Source organism: Pan troglodytes, chromosome X (genome assembly GCF_028858775.2).
Source record: "Pan troglodytes isolate AG18354 chromosome X, NHGRI_mPanTro3-v2.0_pri, whole genome shotgun sequence".
NCBI classification, from domain to species: domain Eukaryota; kingdom Metazoa; phylum Chordata; class Mammalia; order Primates; family Hominidae; genus Pan; species Pan troglodytes.
This window is the reverse complement of record NC_072421.2, coordinates 50,378,479-50,398,532: the sequence shown is the minus strand read 5'-3', so window position 1 is coordinate 50,398,532 and position 20,054 is coordinate 50,378,479. Positions and strand designations below refer to the sequence as shown.

At 41.8% G+C, this 20,054-nt stretch overlaps 1 protein-coding gene across 4 annotated transcripts in view; it reads right to left on the bottom strand.

The window, feature by feature from the left end:
• Positions 1 to 10,569: 10,569 nt before the first annotated feature.
• Positions 10,570 to 20,054, bottom strand: part of CCNB3 (cyclin B3) — a 105,369-nt gene continuing 95,884 nt past the window's right edge. For 3 of the 4 annotated variants that reach the window (XM_063803868.1, XM_063803867.1, XM_016944207.2), the window contains 4 exons: positions 15,671 to 15,826; positions 14,703 to 14,852; positions 11,114 to 11,244; positions 10,574 to 10,878 (listed from right to left, as the gene is read on the bottom strand). In XM_063803868.1, the coding sequence (XP_063659938.1) occupies positions 10,782 to 10,878; positions 11,114 to 11,244; positions 14,703 to 14,852; positions 15,671 to 15,826 (534 nt within the window). In that variant the 3' untranslated portion in view covers positions 10,574 to 10,781. Of the gene's footprint in view, positions 10,879 to 11,113; positions 11,245 to 14,702; positions 14,853 to 15,670; positions 15,827 to 20,054 lie in introns of all 4 variants that reach the window. The other variant, XM_016944208.2, reaches the window with a different exon arrangement.

Below are 20,054 nucleotides of genomic sequence, written 5' to 3'. Positions count from 1 at the left end.
TTTGACTACGATTTATCTATTTATGGGTTTTATTTATCCTGTTGAGGTTCACTTGTTTTCTTAAACCTACAGGTTGGTGTCTTTAACCAAACTTGAGAACTTTTCAGCCATTGTTTCTTCAAAGATTTTTTTCTGCACTGTTCTCTTTCTCCTCTCCTCCTAGGGCTCTAATAGCATGACTGATAGACCTTTTGTTATTGTCCTACAAGACCCTGAGGCATTGTTCATTTTTTTTCAATCTTTTTTCTGTCACATTGCATAATTTCTATTTATCTACCTTCAACTTTACTCTTTCCTTTGTCCTCTCTCGAGTCCACACAGTGAGGTCTTAAGTTTCAGTTACTGTATTTTTCAATCCTAAAATGTCCATTTGGCTCTTCTAATTCCTATTTGATGAGACTCTATAGCTTAACATTTATATTTTAACATTTGTTCCAAAAGTGTTCGCAATTGTTCATTTGAGTTTTTACGGTAGCAGACTTAAAGACTTTGTCAGATAAGTCCAACACCTTTATCTTTTTGTCCTTGCTGTTGTCTTTTGCCATGCAAGTTGAGATGTCAATGGTTCTTCATATGCCTAGTAATTCTGGAGTATATCCTGGATAAACATTATAAAATTGTAGATCTGGTAATTTTATGGAAAATGTATGTTTGCTTTTGCAGTCAATCTGATTAGGTTCAGGCCACAGGTTTCCACCTGCCTTCTGTGGGCTGAGGGTCCAACCTCAGTTTTCAAAGCCTTTGCAGTGCTATCTGGATCTGTCTGCTGTGCATGTCATGAAATGGTCAGTCTAGAACCTAGATGAGTGTCTGTCAGCTCGTTCTCAAATTCTTAGTATGCTAATTAGGATCTGGATCAACACACATACAGGTTGAGGATACACACCAAAGAGCACATTAAAAAAAAACTTTATGGGGTCACTTTCCTGAGCTCCTACTTCTCCACATTCTCCCCAGTACTCCCCAGTTCCTAGTACTTCCCTTTCAGTCTGCTAGTCAGAAATTGTTCATGTCTGCAATTGTGCCACATCTGGAGATAAGCAGTGGGAGAACAGAAAGAGAAAAAAATCAACAGAATGTGGCTTTGCTCTCTTGGGGCCCCAACTCTACCTCAAATAGAGATTATGGGTCCATTCCCTGAGAGTACTGGTTCTCGAAGGCTCCCATTGCTATCATTGTTGCTGATGCTGTATGATTGCCTGAGGGTTGGGGTGTGAGGGAAGAGAGAAATAAAAAGATGGGGATTTCCACCTCCCCAACCCCAAGCTTTAGGAATTCCTTCTCTCACTTCTCAAGCCAGAACTAGAAAGCTTCTTCTGGAGCTTTCTGTCTGTACCATAGTGCTCCCTTCAAGGTTTCTGACTGGATTAAGTTGCCAGAGAAAAAAATGTGGGAAACTCACCATGAGTTGCCATGCGTTCTTTCTGGGTTTTATGATCATGTTCAGTGGGAAACAAAGGGTAACAGATGCTTAAATATCTTACCCAGAACTGTAATCCTAAAATTGAATTTTAAATAAATCTTTCTGGTGCTTGTATGGAAGGTGAATTTGAAAGGAACAAGATTGAAGATAGGGACATCAGGTAGGAAACTACCACAGTAATCCAGGCAGTAGAATGAGATCTCAAACCTGGGTAGTGGTAGGAGAGAATATGATGAGAATGCCAATCCAAGAAATATCTGGGAGGTAAAATCAGCAAGACTTAATGATGGCACCCTCTTATAAGGCCATAATTGACACATGGAAGTCTAAGACATGAGTGGTCAGCCTTTAAGTTAGGAATTGAAGGTAAAAAATCAGTATGATTGAATAAGAGTTATTAGGGAGGGAAAAGAGAGCCTAGATGAACTCCTGAGTGTCTGGTTTGGGTGACTAAGTGGATAGTGATAAAGATACAGAATATAAAATATAGAACCATGTTAGCAGAAAGAAAAAATTCAGTTTTGGACATGTTCAGTTTGAGGTAACTGTGTGACATTCAGGTAGACATGGCCAACAGAAGATAAATATAAGCCTGAACCTAGGACCACAGGTTTGAGCTGAAGACCAAGCCTCAAAAGTTAATGGCTTGGTGGTACTTGAAACTATGGGAGTAGCTGAGATCACTCAAGGAGATAAATCAGAGAGCCAAAGCTGAAACTAACAGAACACCAACTTTTGAGGGGCAGATGGTACAAAAACAGCCTACAAAGAGGATAGTAAAGGAAGGTCAGAAAGATGAGAGAACTACAAAAATCTAATGGCCCAGAAACCAAGAGGCTAGAGAGTGCCAAAAGGAATGAAAAGACACCAGTGTCAAAGGTAGCAAAAGGGTTCCAGTAAGATAAAGCTCAAAACTGTCGACTAGATTTGCCAACCAGAAAATCATCAATGTTTCCGTGAAAGGCCCATCAATGAAGTGCTAGGGGACAAAAGCTACATTACAACGGGTTAAAGGACTGAATGGAACATGAGCAAGTAGAAACAGTGAGTCAGTGTACTTTAAAAAGAAGTTTAGTACAAAGAAGAGATGAACTGGACAGCAGATGGGAGGTGGATGCAGATAAAGAGTTTTATTTTGGCCGAGCACAGTGGCTCACGCCTATAATCCCAGCACTTTGGGAGCCTGAGGTGGGTGGATCACCTGAGGTCAGGAGTTCGAGACCAGCCTGGCCAACATGGTGAAACCCCATCTCTACTAAAAATAAAAACAAAAAAATTAGCTGGGTGTGGTGGCATGCACCTGTAATCCCAGCTACTCGGGAGGTTGAGGCAAGAGAATCGCTTGAACCTGGGAGGTGGAGGTTGCAGTGAGCTGAGATTGTGCCACTGCACTCCAGCCTGGGCGACAAGAGTGGGACTCCATCTCGAAAAAAAAAAATGGGGGGTTTTGTTTTGTTTTGCTTTTCATTTTGTATGCATGTAGCAAGAGTGTCTTGAGCATGTTTTAAAGCTAGAAATGGAGATTACAAAAGAGGAAGAAGATGAAAGTACAGGAAATGGTGGCAGGGAAAAGCAAGGGAAGGGCTAAGACGACAGAGAAAAATTGAGGGAGAAAAGTCCCAAGGTAGTTGAGTTGCCTTGAACAGTAGGTGGGTCTGTCCAACCTTTAAAACAGAAAATAAAGATACTTGAGATAGGTGAAGAGGTAAATATGTTTGTGGGGAATGAAGTAGGTAATTGAAAGTGATCCAAGACTGATGGCTCAATCAAAAAATACTTAGAATATACTTAGGAAAAGAAGTACAAAACTTATATACTGAAAACTACAAAAAAACTGTTGAAACGAACTAAACACGACCCAAATAAAAGGAAAGATATCCATGTTCATAGAGAGCAAGATTTAAGATGGTTAAGATGAAAATACTCCCCAAATTGACCTATGAGTTAAATGTAAGCCCTATCAAAAATCCCAGTGAACTTCTTTTCAGCAACTGACATGTTGATGCTAAAATTCATATGGAAATGCAAGGGACCCAGAATTGCCAAAATAAACTTGAAAAGGAAAGGATCAAAAAATTGGAGGACTCATATCTTTTTTTTTAATTTTAAAACTTACTACAAAGCTACAGCAATATAATTTTTGTTTGTCATTGTTTTTAATATTTAAAGAATTACAGTACTGGCATAAGGCTAGATATCACATAGGTAAATGGAATAAAACTGAGAATCCAGAAATAAGCTCTAATATTTAATTTAATTTTCAACAAGGGTATCAAAATAATTATGTAGGGGAAACATAGTTTTTTTCAACAAATAGTGCTGAAACAACCAAATATCCATATGCAAAAGAATGAAGTTGCAACCCTACATACCATATATAAAAATTAACTTAAAATGAATTTAAAACCTAAACATAAGAGCTAAACCTACACAATTCTTAGAAGAAAACAGGGATAAATCTTCAAGACCTTGGATCAGGTGATGGTTTCTTAGCTATGACACCAAAAGTAAAAACATTTAAAAATGGATAAATTGAACTTCATCAAAATTTGAAACTTATATGCTTTAAATAACACTATGAAGAAAGTAAAACTTTCAAGACAATTGGTATAATCAAATATTGCCAAATCATATATATGACCCAGAATATATTTTTAAAAAACTCTTACCACTCAATAATAAAGAGACAAATAACCCAATTAAAAATGTGCAAACAGGAGCTTGAGACCAGTCTGGGCAACATAGCAAGACCTCATCTCTACTAAAAATAACAATTAAAAAAATTAGTTGGGTGTGGTCGCAAGTGACTGTAGTCCCAGCTACTCAGGAGAATGAGGTAAGAAAATCCCTTAAGCCAAGGAGATTGAGCCTGCAGTGAGTCATGTTTGTGCCACTGCACTCCAGCCTGGGCAACAGAGCAAGACTCTGTTTCAAAAAAAAAAATATGGGCAAAGGATTTGAATAGATATTTCTCTAAAAAGGATACACAAATGGCCAATATGCACATGAGAATATGCTCAACATAATTAGCCATCAGGGAAATGTAAATCAAAATCACAAGATATCACTTTACACCCACTAGGAGGGCTATAGTAAAAATATAATAACAAGTGTTGGAGAGGGTGTGGAGAAACTGGAATCCTCACATACTGTTTATGGGAATGTAAAATGGTACAGCCACTTTGGAAGAGTATAGAGGTTTCTCAAGTTAAACTAGAGTTATTGCATGATCCAGCAATTCTACTCCCAAGTATATACCTGAAAGAAATGAAAACTGAGGCCCACACACTTATACATGAATGTTCATAGCAGAATTATTCCCAACAGCCAAAAAGTGGAAAAACCCAAATTTCTACCAACCAATGACTGGATAAACACAACGTATATATGTCCATACAATGGTATATTACTCAGCAATAAAAGGAAGTACTGATACATGCTACAACATGGATGAACCTTGAAAACATTATGCTATGTGAAAGAAGCCAGACACAAAGGCCACCTATTGCATGGTTCAATTTATATGAAATGTCCAGAATAGGCAAACTGATAGAGAGAGAAAGTAAATTGGTGGTTACCTAGGGCTCATGGGGTGTGGGGAAAGGAGATTGATTGCTAACAGGCTGGAAGTTTAATTTAAGGGGTGATGAAAATGTTCCAAAATTAGATTGTGGTGATGATTACAAAACTTTTTTTTTTTCTTTGAGACAGAATCTGGCTCTGTCACCCAGGCTGGAGTACAGTGGCACAATCTCGGCTCACTGCAGCCTCTGCCTCCTGGGTTCAAGCAGCCTCCACCTCCTGGGTTCAAGTGATTCTCCTGCCTCAGCCTCCTGAGTAGCTGGGATTACAGGCATGCACCACCATGCCCGGCTAAGTTTTGTATTTTTAGTAAAGATGAGGTTTCACCATGTTGGCCAGGCTGGTCTCAAACTTGTGACCTCAAGTGATCTGCCCGCCTCGGCCTCCCAACGTGCTGGAATTACAGGCATCAGCCACCATGCCCAACCACAAAACTGAATATACTGAAAACTTGAATTACACACTTTTTAATTTTTTAAATATTTTTAAATTTTTTGTAGAAACAGGGTCTTACTATGCTGCCCAGGCTGATCTTGAACTCCTGGGTCCAAGCAATCCTCCTACCTCAGTCTCCCAAAGTGTTGGGATTACAGGCATGAGCCACCATGCCCGGCCTGAATTATACACTTTAAGTGGGTGAATTGTATGGTATGTGTAAACCCTGAAGACTCGTCCAAAAAACTCCTAGATCTGATAAATGAATTCAGTAAAGTTTCAGGATACAAAATCAGTGTACACAAATCAACAGCACTGCTATACACCAACAACGACCATGCTGAGAATCAAATCAAGAACTCAATCCCTTATACAACAGCTGTAAAAAATAAAAATAAAACACTTAGGAATACACTTAACCAGGGAGGTGAAAGACCTCTACAAGGAAAACTACAAAACACTGCTGAAAGAAATCATAGATGACTCAAACAAATGGAAACACATCCCATGCTCACAGATGGGTAAAATCAATACTGTAAAAATAACCATACTGCCAAAAGCAACCTACAGATTCAATGCAATTCCCATCAAAATACCACCATCATTCTTCACAGGACTAGAAAACACAATCCTAAAATTCATATGGAACCAAAAAAGAGCCCGCATAGCCAAAGCAAGACTAAGCAAAAAGAACAAATCTGGAGGCATCACATTACGTGACTTCAAACCATACTATAAGGGTATAGTTACCAAAACAGGATGGTACTGGTATAAAAATAGGCACATAGACCAATGGAACAGAATAGAGAACCCAGGAATAAAGCCAAATATGTACAGCCAACTGATCTTCAACAAAGCAAACAAAAACAAAGTGGAAAAAGAAAACCCTATTCAACAAATGGTGTTGGGATAATTGGCAAGCCACATGTAGAAGAATAAAACATATCTCACCTTAAACAAAAATCAACTCACGATGGATCAGAGACTTACATCTAAGACCTGAAACCATAAAAATTCTAGAAGTTAACATCAGAAAAACTCTTCTAGACATTGCTTAGGCAAATAATTCATGACCAAGAACCAAAAAGCAAATGCAACAAAAACAAAAATAAATAAATGGGACCTAATTAAACTAAAAAGCTACTGCACAGCAAAAGAAATAATCAGCAGAGTAAACAGACAACCCATAGAGTCAGAAAAAATATTCACAAACTACACATCTGACAAAGGACTAATATCCAGAATCTACAAGGAACTCAAATCAGCAAGAAAAAAACAATCCCATCAAAAAGTAGGCAAAGGACATGAATAGACAATTCTCAAAAGAAGATATACAAATGGCTAACAAACATATGGAAAAATGTTCAACATTGCTAATTATCAGGGAAATACACATAAAATCACAATGAGATACCACCTTAATCCAAAAAAGTCAAAAAATAATAGATGCTGGTGTGGATGTGGTGAAAAAGGAACACCTTTACACTGCTGGTGGGAATGTAAACTAGTACAACCATTATGGAAAACAGCGTGGAGATTCCTTAAAGAACTAAAAGTAGAACTAACATTTAATCCAGTGATCCCACTACTGGGTATGCACGCAAAGGAAAAGAAGTCATTATATGAAAAACACACTTGCACACGCATGTTTATAGCAGCATAATTCACAATTGCAAAAATATGGAACCAACCTAAATGCCCATCAACCAATGAGTAGACAAGGAAAATGTGGTATATATACACCATGGACTACTACTCAGCCATAAAAGGGAACAAAATAATGGCATTTACAGCAACTTGGATGGAGTTGGAGAAAAATGGAGACCATTTTTCTAAGTGAAGTAACTCAGGAATGGAAAACCAAATATCATATGTTCTCACTTACAAGTGGGAGCTAAACTATTAGAATGCAAAGGCATAAAAATTATATAATGGACTTTGGGGACTTGGGGGGAAGGATGGGACTGGGTGAGGGATAAAAGACTACCCATATAGGGTACAGTGTATACTGCTTAGGTAATAGGTGCACCAAAATCTCAGAAATCACCACTAAATAACTTGTCCATGTAACAAAAAACCACCTGTTCCCCAAAAACTATTAAAATATGAAGAAGCCAGGCTATTTCCTTTCTCACTCTGCCTCCAGCAATAGGTCTGGCAGTAACTTTGTCTCCTTCCCAGCTCCAGCCTCCTTTCATCAGCCCTACCCTCATTGGTCCCAACTGATCACTGGTTCCAAATCCAGCTAGATATCCCTGGCATCTGGGGCTCTGGTGACACCACCTCTTGGCTACTGTTCCTCCAGCCCTAAGTATAACAGAAGCTTCACACTGTGTGTGTGACTTCTTAGCTCTTCTGTCCTTGAGTAACCAATTCCCGGCATTAAATTTCCTCTGTTCGAAATAACTAGAGTGGTTTCTGTTTTCTGACTGAACCTTGATGGATACATCTCCCAAATCAAAACTCTTAGTATAAAAACCTTCAACATACCATATAAGCCTTATTATTATTATTATTGAGACGGAGTTTCACGCTGTCACCCAGGCTGGAGTGAGTGGCATGATCTCAGCTCACTGCAACCTCCGCCTCCCGGGTTCAAGTGATTCTCCTGCCTCAGCCTCCCAAGTTGCTGGGACTACAGGTGCCCGCCACCACACCCAGCTAACTTTTTGTATTTTTAGTAGAGATGGGGTTTCACCATATTGGCCAGGCTGGTCTTAAACTCCTGACCTTGTGATCTGCCTGTCTCAGCCTCCCAAAGTGCTGGGATTACAGGAGTGAGCCACCGTGCCCAGCCAGGCCTTTTTCTTTAAAACAAACAAACAAACAAACAAACAAACAAACAAACAGTCTCACCCCTACTTATCTCTGTAGCCACTCTGTGCCCCTTCCGCTACCAGAGAATACCACCACCATTTATTAGATATTCATGCTATGTGTCAGGCATTTTTCTAAGCATGTCACATTATTTCACAGGCTATGTTTGTTTTACTTATGAATTACCAGGCACATATCTCTACCAGAGTGTTTTTATGACCTATATAGATGATTTTGTAGTTTAAACTTTTAGAATTTTTTAGTTTTGTTTTTTAAACTGTTATGATCTTAAAGATATAGGGAGACATAAAGTTATATATACATATAAAAAGTAATTTGCATTCAGTTAAGAAAGTAAAACTGTTAAAAATACATAAGGTTACAAAGAAAGCTAGTTTTATTCATATATAGAGAGACAGTCATCAAAATATAAAAGCAAATTCTTTTTTTTTTAAGCAGGGTCTTGCTCTATTGCCCAGGCTGGAGTACAGTGGCACGATCATGGCTTACTGCAACATCTGCCTTCTGGGCTCAAGTGATCCTCCTGCCTCAGCCTCCTGAGTAGCTGGGACCACAGGCATAAGCCACTATGCCTGGCTAACTTTTTAACTTTTTTTTAGAGACAGGGTCTCACTGTATTGCCCAGGTGGGTCTCAAATTCCTGGGCTGAAGTGATCTTCCCGCCTTGGCCTCCCTAAGTTTTGGGACAACAGGCGTGAGCCACCTCACTGGGCCAGCAAATTCCTGATAAAGAATAGATGTGCTTCTTTAATAAGGCACTAGATATTAGGTTGGTGCAAAAGTTATCGTGGTTTTTGCCATTAAAAGGAATGGCAAAAACCACGATAACTTTTGCACCCACTTTTAACAAGCTCCAGTTCTAACAGCTATCTTAATTTTGAAGTAGTGATGAGTGTGTGCAAAATAAATGTTGAGGCATTGCAAAATCAACAACAAAAATGACTGATGGTTTCATTAGCACCTTTAAAGAACAGGGTTGGTAAAAAGGGGGAAACAATTCAATTGGTTAATTTTTTCCCCTTGATGTAAAGCTCCAGAATTCAAAAGCAGGTACAAGACACATCCTTTTAGTAAGGCTGGAGATTTGCAAGATGGCTTCCAGCCTAATGCTTTTAGCATGTTCATGCAAAGTTGGCTGTGCCAGCAGAACCACTGCTGAGTAGCTTGGACCTCTCTGGCTGTACCCCTTAGTCATCTTGCAATACAGTGGAATGGGGCAGGAGGAAACCTAGTGATGTCTGGTCTCCAAGGCAAAGCAAGTCAGGAGGAAGAATGGGAAACTGATTGGAAGGGAAGGAAAGCACTGAGACACCTAAGGGCTTGGCATGCTCATCCATCTGTCTCTAACCCATCAGAAAAGGTGATGTAATTACAATAGCATGGAGAGTCTTGGGACAGAATTGAAGAGGCATTTTCCCCATAACTGCTTCCTTGATTGTCCTCTCCACCAAATGTCCACCCTCCAGGACTGATATTCAAAATATTTGACAAGTGGTAACAAATGGTCACAGACCAATCAGGATAATTGCCAGCTACAATACTAGAATAGAGTCCTAGAGGTCTCCTGCTGTGGTAGACATTACTTGCTGGATTGTGGGGAGGTCCTGGGGTGAGACTGAGGCAGTAGCTCTTGAACAACTGGCATACTGGATGTTCCACTCCTCCATTAACAACTTAAGTAACTGTCCCAGTACACATCACCCCAAAGGTAGGGCAGAGTGAAAAAGAAAGGAGAATCTCTTAATGCTATATGAATTAAAGATTGGGCAAGTGGTTGATGCTTGCATTCATGGGACACCTTGCCAATTTCACAGGTAGGAATTTCTTCTCCTGGCAGAAGACAAGGGCCAAAAATGATTTCAGCACATACCACTCCAAGAGTATTTTCAAATTTGTACTCTAAAAAGCTGCCTAACTGAAAGCAAGGCTACATTTGGATTAAAATCCTGATCCCCAACTTTTCACCATCTAGGAAGAAGCAAAGAAAGCACAATACCTGAGATTGAGACCAAAAGGTATTAGCCTACACTGCCAGCTGCCCAGCTCTGAAAAGTGAGGTCTACCTGTCAGGTAAGGAGCTTTCTCCTTGGACTGGGCACCATAATCCTCCTTCTGTAGACCCATCCATCAGTTCATGGTTAGCTCAATTCCTCTTCCCATGAGGAGAAGACTTCTAAACAGAGGAGGGAATTGGGTAATCTAGGCTCTGGGGCCCAGCCTTGACTAGGAAGAAAAAAAAAATTATTGAGCTGTGCATGGGGCTCCTGAACAATAAGAGGGGAGATGAGCCATTTTAACAATAACCATTAATTTTTTATTAAATTTGTAGTCAAATATGACAATATTTTTTTCTTTCATAAAAACAAGCAACATAAATATTTATAACATTATCAGTTTGGGAAAAGACAAAGAAAGGAAAAATGAATAAAAGCGATCAAAAGACAAATTCAAACACAGAATAAATATACCCTGTTAACATGCATGCTTAGCCCTGTGGCTGCTGCTAGAGTACCAGGCCCTGAGCCTCACAATCACAGTTCAAAATCTCCTCCAGCTTCAACATATCCAAGGCAGGGATTTTGGCGACTTCAAAGAAGACCCTGCAAAAGGAAGAGGGGTCTCCTCAGCATAGAATAGGGCAAATACAATCATGCTCCATGGAACAAGTGGGACATACGGCCCTTAGTTTCCTATCTTGCTTTAACCCTAGAGTAGAAAGGAAGGTGAAAAGTGCCTGAATCTTTTTCTCTTAAGTGAGGCTAGTCTCGGTCTAGTATTTTAAAGCCTCCCAATAAATGAACACAAACCCAACCTCATCCGGGGCTTAGTACTTACGGGTGAGAATACTTGTAATACACAGCCTTGAGACTATCGTAAGAACTGAAAGTCAGCAGTTTGTTCAGCTGTCTGACCAAGGGGTGAAGCTCAGAGATACTGTAGCCACTGTAATGCTCCAGGAAGGGAACCTGGAAGAAGCAGCATGAATAGTGATTTCTACTATAGGAAGTACACCCTTCCTCCATCTCTGCTATCCCAAGTCTAAGCTTCCCACACATGGTTTAAACAGAGATGACATTCAAAACATTTCAAAGACTCACACCATCTGGACGCTGATCAATAATTATACTATGCTATATAGAAGAATAGATTCCAGCCACAAACTACTGGGATGGCTATATCCATACGTACCCGTTAGATATTAGCTCTTGGCCAGGCGTGGTAGGGATCATGCCTGTAATCTCAGCATATTAGGAGCCCGAGGCAGGAGGACTGCTTGAGCCCAGGAATTCAAGACCAGTCTGGGCAACGCAGCAAGACCTTATCTCTTTTAAAAAATTTTTAAATTATCTGGGCATGGTGGTGTAGACCTGTAGTCCCAGCTACTCGGGAGGCTGAGGCAGGAGGATTGCTTGAGCCCAGGAGTTCGAGGCTGCAGTGAACTATGATCGCACCACTGCACTCCAGCCTGGGTAACAGAGCAAGACCCTATCTCTTAAAAAAAAAAAAAAAAAAGATATTAGCCCTGGTCACAGATGTTCATGTAAGCAGAAATTCACCAGTCCTAAGGAACAGGACTGGTTTTGTAATTTGCTCACTCTCAGGTCCAGAGCTAATGGCCAGGTAAACCCCAGAACAAAGTTTAGGTGCCAACTCCACAGCCAACATGAACTTAAGGCTGATCCTCCTCTCTGGCTCTAACAGCTATCATTCCACAGGTTCATTTTCTCACTCAGCTAAGAATGCCTATTATGTGGCAGAAGCGGTATAGCAGTGTTTAAGAGCAGAGGTCCTGGAGGCAAAATGCTTCAGGTCAAATTTCAGTTCCCCTAACAGCTTGGCCTTGAGCCAGTTAATTAACTTCTTGGGGCCTCAGTTTCCCAATCTGCCAAATGGGGATTATTACGGTAGTTCCATCATAGGGTTAAATGTGTGTGTGTGTGTGTGTGTGTATTTGTGTATGTGTGTATCATACATAGAACAGAGTCTGGAACATAGTAAGTATCCAAACAATGCTAACTAGGATTACCAAGCCCTATATGTAGGATCCTGGGAACACAAAAATGAATGAGGGACCTGCCCTTGAGGAGTCTGTAGTCTAGTAGAGGAGACAGATGTGCAAACAGCGAGTTAAAAAATGTGTGATAAGTGCTATAATGGAAGTGAGCATAGGACACTGGAGGAACACAGCAGCAGGACCCACAAACTCTGTCAGGAGAGTCACAGAAAGCTTCACAGAGGACAGCATGTCCACAATGGTTGGTGAAGTGGGGAGCTCAACAGACAGAGAAAGGAAGAGGATTTATAAGTCAGTGGTTTCCTCAAAATGTCTTATTTTCCTTGAACTCCTCTTTTTCAAGTGTCTTACCTGGAAGCCCAAATAGCTTACCTGGAAGTGGGGGTGTGAGCTAAGAAGCCCACAAATTTGGATCCCTTTATCTTTTACATGGTCCCTGAGAGAATTCTGCAGGAAACCCAGGGCTCCCCCAGATACTGTTTGGAAACCACCACCACCACCGGCAAAGGGCCGTCATTGGCGTGCTGAGTAGGGGAGTAACACAAGGGGGTAATGGAGTAGACTGGATGTGTTAAATAAGATTAAAAGGCCCCAGTGCCACTGTGTGAGTTCAGACCCTCAAATGCTTCACCTTGACTATGTTACAATAGCCTGCTCACTGGTGTTCCCACCTTTATATTCTCTCTCATTTACTCTACCTTCTCTTTTGCTATACCAGTACTGTTTCTAAAATACACAAACAGGAGCATGTCACCTCCCTGCCTAAAAACCCTTCAAGGCCTTAGTGTAAAGTGGGTCTCTCAGTGTGGTATATGAAGCCTTTCTTTCACAATCTGACCATGATCTACCATTCTGGTCTCATCTGTCACTATTAACATCATTAGCACCTCTCCTTTTACCATACTCTCTGTTCTATCCATAGGGGATGTCTTATTCTGCCCTAAACACAACACACTCCCTCCTTAATGCCTTCACGTCTTTTTAATTACTGCTCCCTCTACCTAGAATGTCTCCTCTCACAAGTTCCTGCATACGTTTCAAGACCCAGCTCAAAAGTCACCTCTTCTGTGAAGCCTTCCTTATCTATAGGAGAGGCAGTATACTAACATAGAGGATTGTGGAGTCAGACTACCTGAGTTCAGATTCGGGCTGACATTTAGCTGATATGCCCTGGTTTAGTCACCAAGTGTGAAAACACTGAAATATTTCTATCTTAGTTGGCACACAGTTTGCTTGCCTGAACCCATCAGCTGTCCCCCTCACGGCCCACTGGATTTCCATGGGATCCAAGGGTCAAAGCCTGGTTCAGCATGGGGCCTCCAGACCCTCAGCTCCAGAGCTGTGGCCATGCCCATTCTGATTACACAGTTGGTTTGGATTGTGAACACCACTCCTAGTTTCCAAAGCCTAGCTCCACCTCTCATCAGCTGTGTAAACATGGGAGTTATTTCTTATCTGCAAAACAGGGATAACGGTACTATCATGTGGGGTTGTTGTGGAGATTAAATGAGTTAATACACAAAGTGCTTAGATCACTGTCTAAACACTCAATAAATGCCAGTCATGATTATTATTTATTCTTTTTCATCATCACTATCATTTATTGAATGCTTTCTCTGTTTCAAGAAATTTCAGTATGGCTTCTCCAAGTTCACATAACTACTTTATGTGGTTCTTTCTCAGCCCACAGAGGTTCTTCCCTCAGTGGCTCCAGGATTTTTAGGTAGGAGGAGCTCAGAAGTGGTTGAGCAGAGGGGCTGCATTTGCAAGCATACTCCTGGCTACTTGGATTATATATTATACATATCATTAGTAAGAATGAGAAATTATCTAAAGTTGATTTTACCCCCAACTTTTCATAAAATTGAGAAAGCATCAAATATGAGTTTTATTTGTATTGGAGCACGAGGCTTTGAGAGCCTTCTTCAGAGAAGAACACTATAGTCATGCCCCTGAGTGCCACTTTTGTAGACACAGACAGTTGCTTTCACTACTCTTCTCTGGCTCAGTGCTTTTCAAACCCTGTTCCAACAAGCTCCCTCAGGGGCCAGTCTTGCTGAGGGGATTGCAAGAGGCAAGAGGGGAACAGGGCTGGGGATAAGAAGTAGGGTCACACTACCCCATATGACAACCAGAATACCTTCACAGTAGTCTGGTATGTAATATTGGGCTTTCAAGTGAGCTTTCTTTGGAACAAAGGGTACTTTGATTATGAAAAATGGCATAATTCAAAACCATTGCTGTAGAAGCCCTTGCCCCAAGTTGTCCAGGTGTTAGAGTTCACAGTGGTGAATATGTGTCAGTTTTGTCCCCAAGAGTTTCCCGTGGCCTTAATTTACACCTTCCCCATGAGCTGACCTTCTGCTTTTTAAATCTCTACCCCTATACCCCTATCTCGCAAGTGTTTACCCAGTATCCGAGCTTCTTCATGTAGAGGGCCAGGAGTAAGGAGGCAGCAGCTAGCTTGGAAGCCTTCTCCTGGACATAGTGGTATTCCTGCAGGGTCATCTCACAGATGTAGCGGGACAAGGTCAGTGTCTTCATGTTGGTATGGATACACTAAAGGCAATGAGAAGACTGGCTCAGAAATCAATTTAGAGAACTGGCACCAAGCAGAGGACTCCCTCTCCAGTTACATCATCCCGAGCCTCAGTGGCCCTCTGTTTGAGTAATGTGCCTTTCTCCTGCAACCATAACTCACCTCATCTTCCCTACCCACAAAAACAGACTCTTTAGGGGGGATTCTGAAACAGTCAGTGGGATTTGCCACCTTTAGGATTTTAATCAAATTACCAACTGTGTGTATGGTACTGGCCCACATCCCCCCTTGCTATATGGGTCATTCTTTAAAGAGCCAAAGTCCTCCCACCGTGACTCTGTTCCTGGTCCTCCCTAGAAGGTGTTCCATACTTCAAAACAACCTTTTCCCTTTTCTTATTTAAACTTATTTTTTAAAAATTACAACCTATCACACACACAAAGAGAAAAGTACATCGCACTCATTTGCACAATACAATGAATTATAAAGTGACCTCCCTTGTAACCAATACTCAGGCAAAGATTGAGAATATTGCCAGCATCCCCCCACAAAGTCTTCCATGTGTCTCTCCCTGATCAAAGAAGCGTTTCTCCTCCCCAACTCTGGCCTCACTTCAAAACCTTATAAGCACACTGTGGAAATCTGCAACTCACCCCCGCCCACCTCCCACTATTTCATAAAGATTGCCAAGCTTTAACCTAGGAGACTGGATGGAAGGAGAAAGCTCCCTGCTGCCTGTTGTCCCTTTCCCCTTTCCTACCACTCAAGGCAGCTACTCTGGGTATAAAGGAGACTAACTCAGCAGTGGGAGAATGAAGATGTGTCTCTTCTCTCTTACCCTAGCATATCTGCGCAGAAAATGATAGGCGATGGGAATGTTAATGTCACATTTGAGGACGTTCAGGATGTTGATTTCCATGCTGAGTACCTCAGATCGCTGATAATTATCATCACAGATGTACACAAAGTCATCCACACGAGGTGAGTTGTGCTCCTATGGGTGGAGAGGAGAGGAGGTGACAACCAGACAGACAACCCAACCTTTCTGCTTAGAGGTAAAAGTCAGCGGGGAGAAGGGTGAAGGATTTCCTGGCATAAATCTTCAGGGTATCTCTGAGACTCAGCTTCTGGTTGATGTGAGTGGCTCATCAGAAAAAGTAAACCAAAGAAAGGACAGGAGAGGCCTGCCCCAAAACTGTACCACCACCACCACCAGATAGAGGATAGGACCTCCTGGGGGTGGATTCTTACAGTGCCAGAAGCAACATAATGGGGCACAGGGCCTAGGAGCAGCAATCTGCCCTCTGAGAACCACGAATGTTGAAATCTAAGGCCTTCTCTGGAGGGAGGGACAGAAGGAAGCCACAGAAATGGGAGCTAGAGATAGAAAATAAGCCTGTATTTTGTGTCCTAGTGTAGGGAATGAGTAAGGATGTTTGAGGAGGGCAATACAGGGTACCTGGCAGTGAGAGAAGTGGAGAGGCAGACAGGCATAGAGGGAACCTAAGCAGAGACAAAAGTCTGTGGTGGGCAGAGTGTGTGGAGGCACCCAGAGATCAGACAAGGAAGGGCCAGGCCAGGCTGAGGGTGAGAAGAACCTCTGTCCAGGGAGCACCTTCCAGGGCTCTGCCCTCTGGAGGTCAAACATTGGTTTGGAGAAACAATGAGGACACAGGAAGGCCCCTAATTCTTCTCCCTACCTGCAGCTTACTGCCCGCAACAGCTTTCTTCCCCCACCTTTCCCCTATTTTTGGATGACAGACAGGACCAACCCTTTGGTTTGGCAGACAAGGAAACCTAGGCTCAGAGAAAAGTGATGTGCTCAGGTTCACACGGCAAGCTAGTGGCAACACCAGGGCAGGAACCTCTCTCTTCCGCTGCTCTGTGCAATGGCTACTGTCTCCTTTCTCTCCTCATGCCACCTCCACACCTCCCCTAAACAAAAGGCTTTCTGTACTTCTTAATCCTGTGAGAGGAAGACACCCCTCCTCCATGGACTTGGTAGGGGCCCTCTGTCCTGGCCAACAGAGGAAGGGTGCTCCAACTCCCAGGATTTGCTAAGAAGTACCCAGAGTAAAAAAGGAAGGGAGAGAGTGGGCAAGGAAGAAAAAGAGGGAGCCTGGGAGGGAAGGACAGAGCCTGGGAGGGAAGAAAGCAGGTGAGGGAGGGAGAGAGCAGGTGAGGGAGCAAGGGAAAGAGAGGAAAGGAGAGAGCAAGCCACCGAGGGAGGGAGGGTGTAGACTAGCCAGGGAGAGAGGAATCTATCCACCAAGTGAGAGAGGGAGCCTGGGAAGGAAGCAAGGAGGGAAGGAAAGAGGGAGCCAGCAGGTGAGTGAGGGAGGGAGGAAACAAGGGAAGGAGTGAGCAAGGGAGGAAAAGCAGGAGGAAGGGAGGAGGGAGCAAGCAAGCTGGCACAGGACGAAGGGACAGAGTGAGGGAGGGCTCAAGTGAGCAGGTGAGTGAGGGGCAACAAAGGAGAGTGGGGTGGTGAGTGAGGGAAAACAATCACTGAAGGGCAGGTGACAGGGAAAGAAGGAGGGGAGGAAGGGAGCAAGTTAAGGAGGGAGAGAGTGAGGCAGGGAGGGAGGGAGGGGGTAAGAGCCAGTATGTGTTTGGGGAGGAGAGGAAGGCAGGAGCTGGGGAGGGAGCCAACACAGAAACAAACCCACAGTTCTAAAGTTCTTTGAAATCCTTGGTAAAAGTTGCCACCTCTCTGCTCCCAAACCCTAAGGCTTCCTACAACTAGCCTAGCTGAAGGAAAAATGAAAGTTGAACAAGATCAGTTAGCACCTAAGGAAGGGGAATCAGAGAGGTTAGTTAGATGGATTATGGTCATGAAGAAAAGGTCAGCTACTCACTTTTATACTGCTACTTCCCAAATTACTATTTCACCTGGACCATTTAGACTCACTGCCATCAACATCAGGCCATTTTCTCTTAAATGTCTCCAGCACCCTGGTTAGGCAATGCTTTGTTATATAAGCAGATTGAGACTCCACTAGATGGGGATGGAGTTGGTGGAACAAGAAAATGGTGGAGGCAGAGAATCATGGAGCAGAAGGAAGCTGTAAAAAGAACTGCCCATTTAATTAGTTGGATGCCCACATAATACATCTTCAGACAGAAAATGGAAGAACCTTGTTGATGCCAGGAAACAAATACACCACCATTGCCAACCAACACCAGCTTCTCTGCTTTGGGAAGAGGGACAAAAAATGTGGCAGAAAAAAATTATTTGTATGTATGTAACTGTATGCACACACATATACACACTGATGTGTATGCACATGTGTATATATGTACAAATAAATGTATGTATACACAGTTATGTGTCACTTAACAAGAGGGATATGTTACGAGAAATGCATCATTTTCATCATTGTGAGAAGATCACAGATAAGAGTGTACCTCCAAAAACCTAGATGGTACAGCCTACACACCCAGGTTATATGGTATATAGCCTATTGCTCCTAGGCTACACACCTATGCACATGTGACTCTACTGAATTCTGTAGGCAATTGTAAAACAATGGTATTTGTTTAGGTTATCTAAACAGAAAAAGTACAGTAACAATACAGCATAAAAGATTTAAAACCAGTACACTTGTATTGGGCACTTAACATGAATGGAGCTTGTGGGAGTAGAAGTTGCTCTGGGTGAGTCAGTGTGTGAGTGAATGGAAGGCCTGGGACATTCCTGTACACTACCATGGACTTTATAAACACTGTAACTGTACAATTAGGCGACACTAAATTTATAAAAAATATTTTTTCTTCGATAATAAATTAACCTTAGCTTACTGTAACTTTATTTTGTAAAACTTTGACTCTTTTGTAATAACAGCTTAAAACACAAACACAGTATAAAGCTGTATAAAAATATTTGCTTTCTTTATATCCTTATTAAATAAGCTTTCTTCTTTAAAAAAAAATTTCTTTTGAGACAGGGTCTTGTTCTCTCAGCCAGACTGGAATACAGTGGCTTGAACAAAGCTCACTACAGCCTCAACCTCCTGGGCTCAAGGGATCCTCCTGCCTCAGCATCCTATGTAGCTGGGACCACAGGTATGTGCCACAATACCCAGCTAATCTTCTTTATTTTTTTGTAGAGATGGGGTCTCACTTTGTTCCCCAGGCTGGTCTTAAATTCTTGGGTTCAAGCAATCCTCTTGCCTTAGCCTCCCCAAGTGCTGGGATTACAGGCATTGAAATACCATGCCCAACTTTACTTTTTACTTTTTAAACTTTTTTATTAAAAATGAAGACACATACCTAATGCTAAATGACGAGTTAATGGGTGCAGTACACCAACATGGCACATGTATACATATGTAACAAACCTGCACATTGTGCACATGTACCCTAAAACTTAAAGTATAATAATAATAATAAAATAAAAAAAAATGAAGACACAAACACACACATTAGCCTAGGCCTAGAAAGGGTCAAGATCATTAATATCACTGTCTTCCACCTCCACATCTTGTCCCATTGGAAGTTCTTCAGGGGTCATAATATGCATGGAGCTGTCATCTCCTACAACAATGCCTTCTTCTGGAAAACCTCCCGAAGGACATCCTGAGGCTATTTTACAGTTAACTTTATTTTTTTAAAATAAGTAATAGTATACTCTAAACCAGGTCAGGCACAGTGGCTCACACTTGTAATCCCAGTGCTTTGGGAGGCCAAGGCAGGAGGATTGCTTGAGGTCGGGAGTTCAAGACCAGCCTGGGCAACATGAGACCCCACCCCTACAAAAAAATTTCTGAAAATTAGCCAGGCACTGTGGTGCATGCCTATAGTCCTAGCTACTTGAGAGGCTGTAGTGGGAAGATTGCTTGAGCCCAGGAGTTTGAGGTTATGGTGAGCTATGATCACATCATTGCACTCCGGCCTGGGCAACAGAGTGAGACCTTGTCTCTAATAAAATAATAATAAAACAATTAAAAGTACAGTGAACACATAAACTAGTAACAGTTTATATCATTATCAAGCATTATGTACTGTACATAATTGTATGTGCTATACTTTTATGACTTGCAGTGCAGTAGGTTTGTTTACACCAGCATCACCATATGAGTTATCTTTTGTAACATTACAATATTACAAAAGATAAGATGTCACTAGGTGATAGGACTTTTCCAGCTCCATTATACTCTTATGGGACCACCATAGTATAAGCAGTCCATCATTGACCAAAACACTGTTATACAGCACATAAC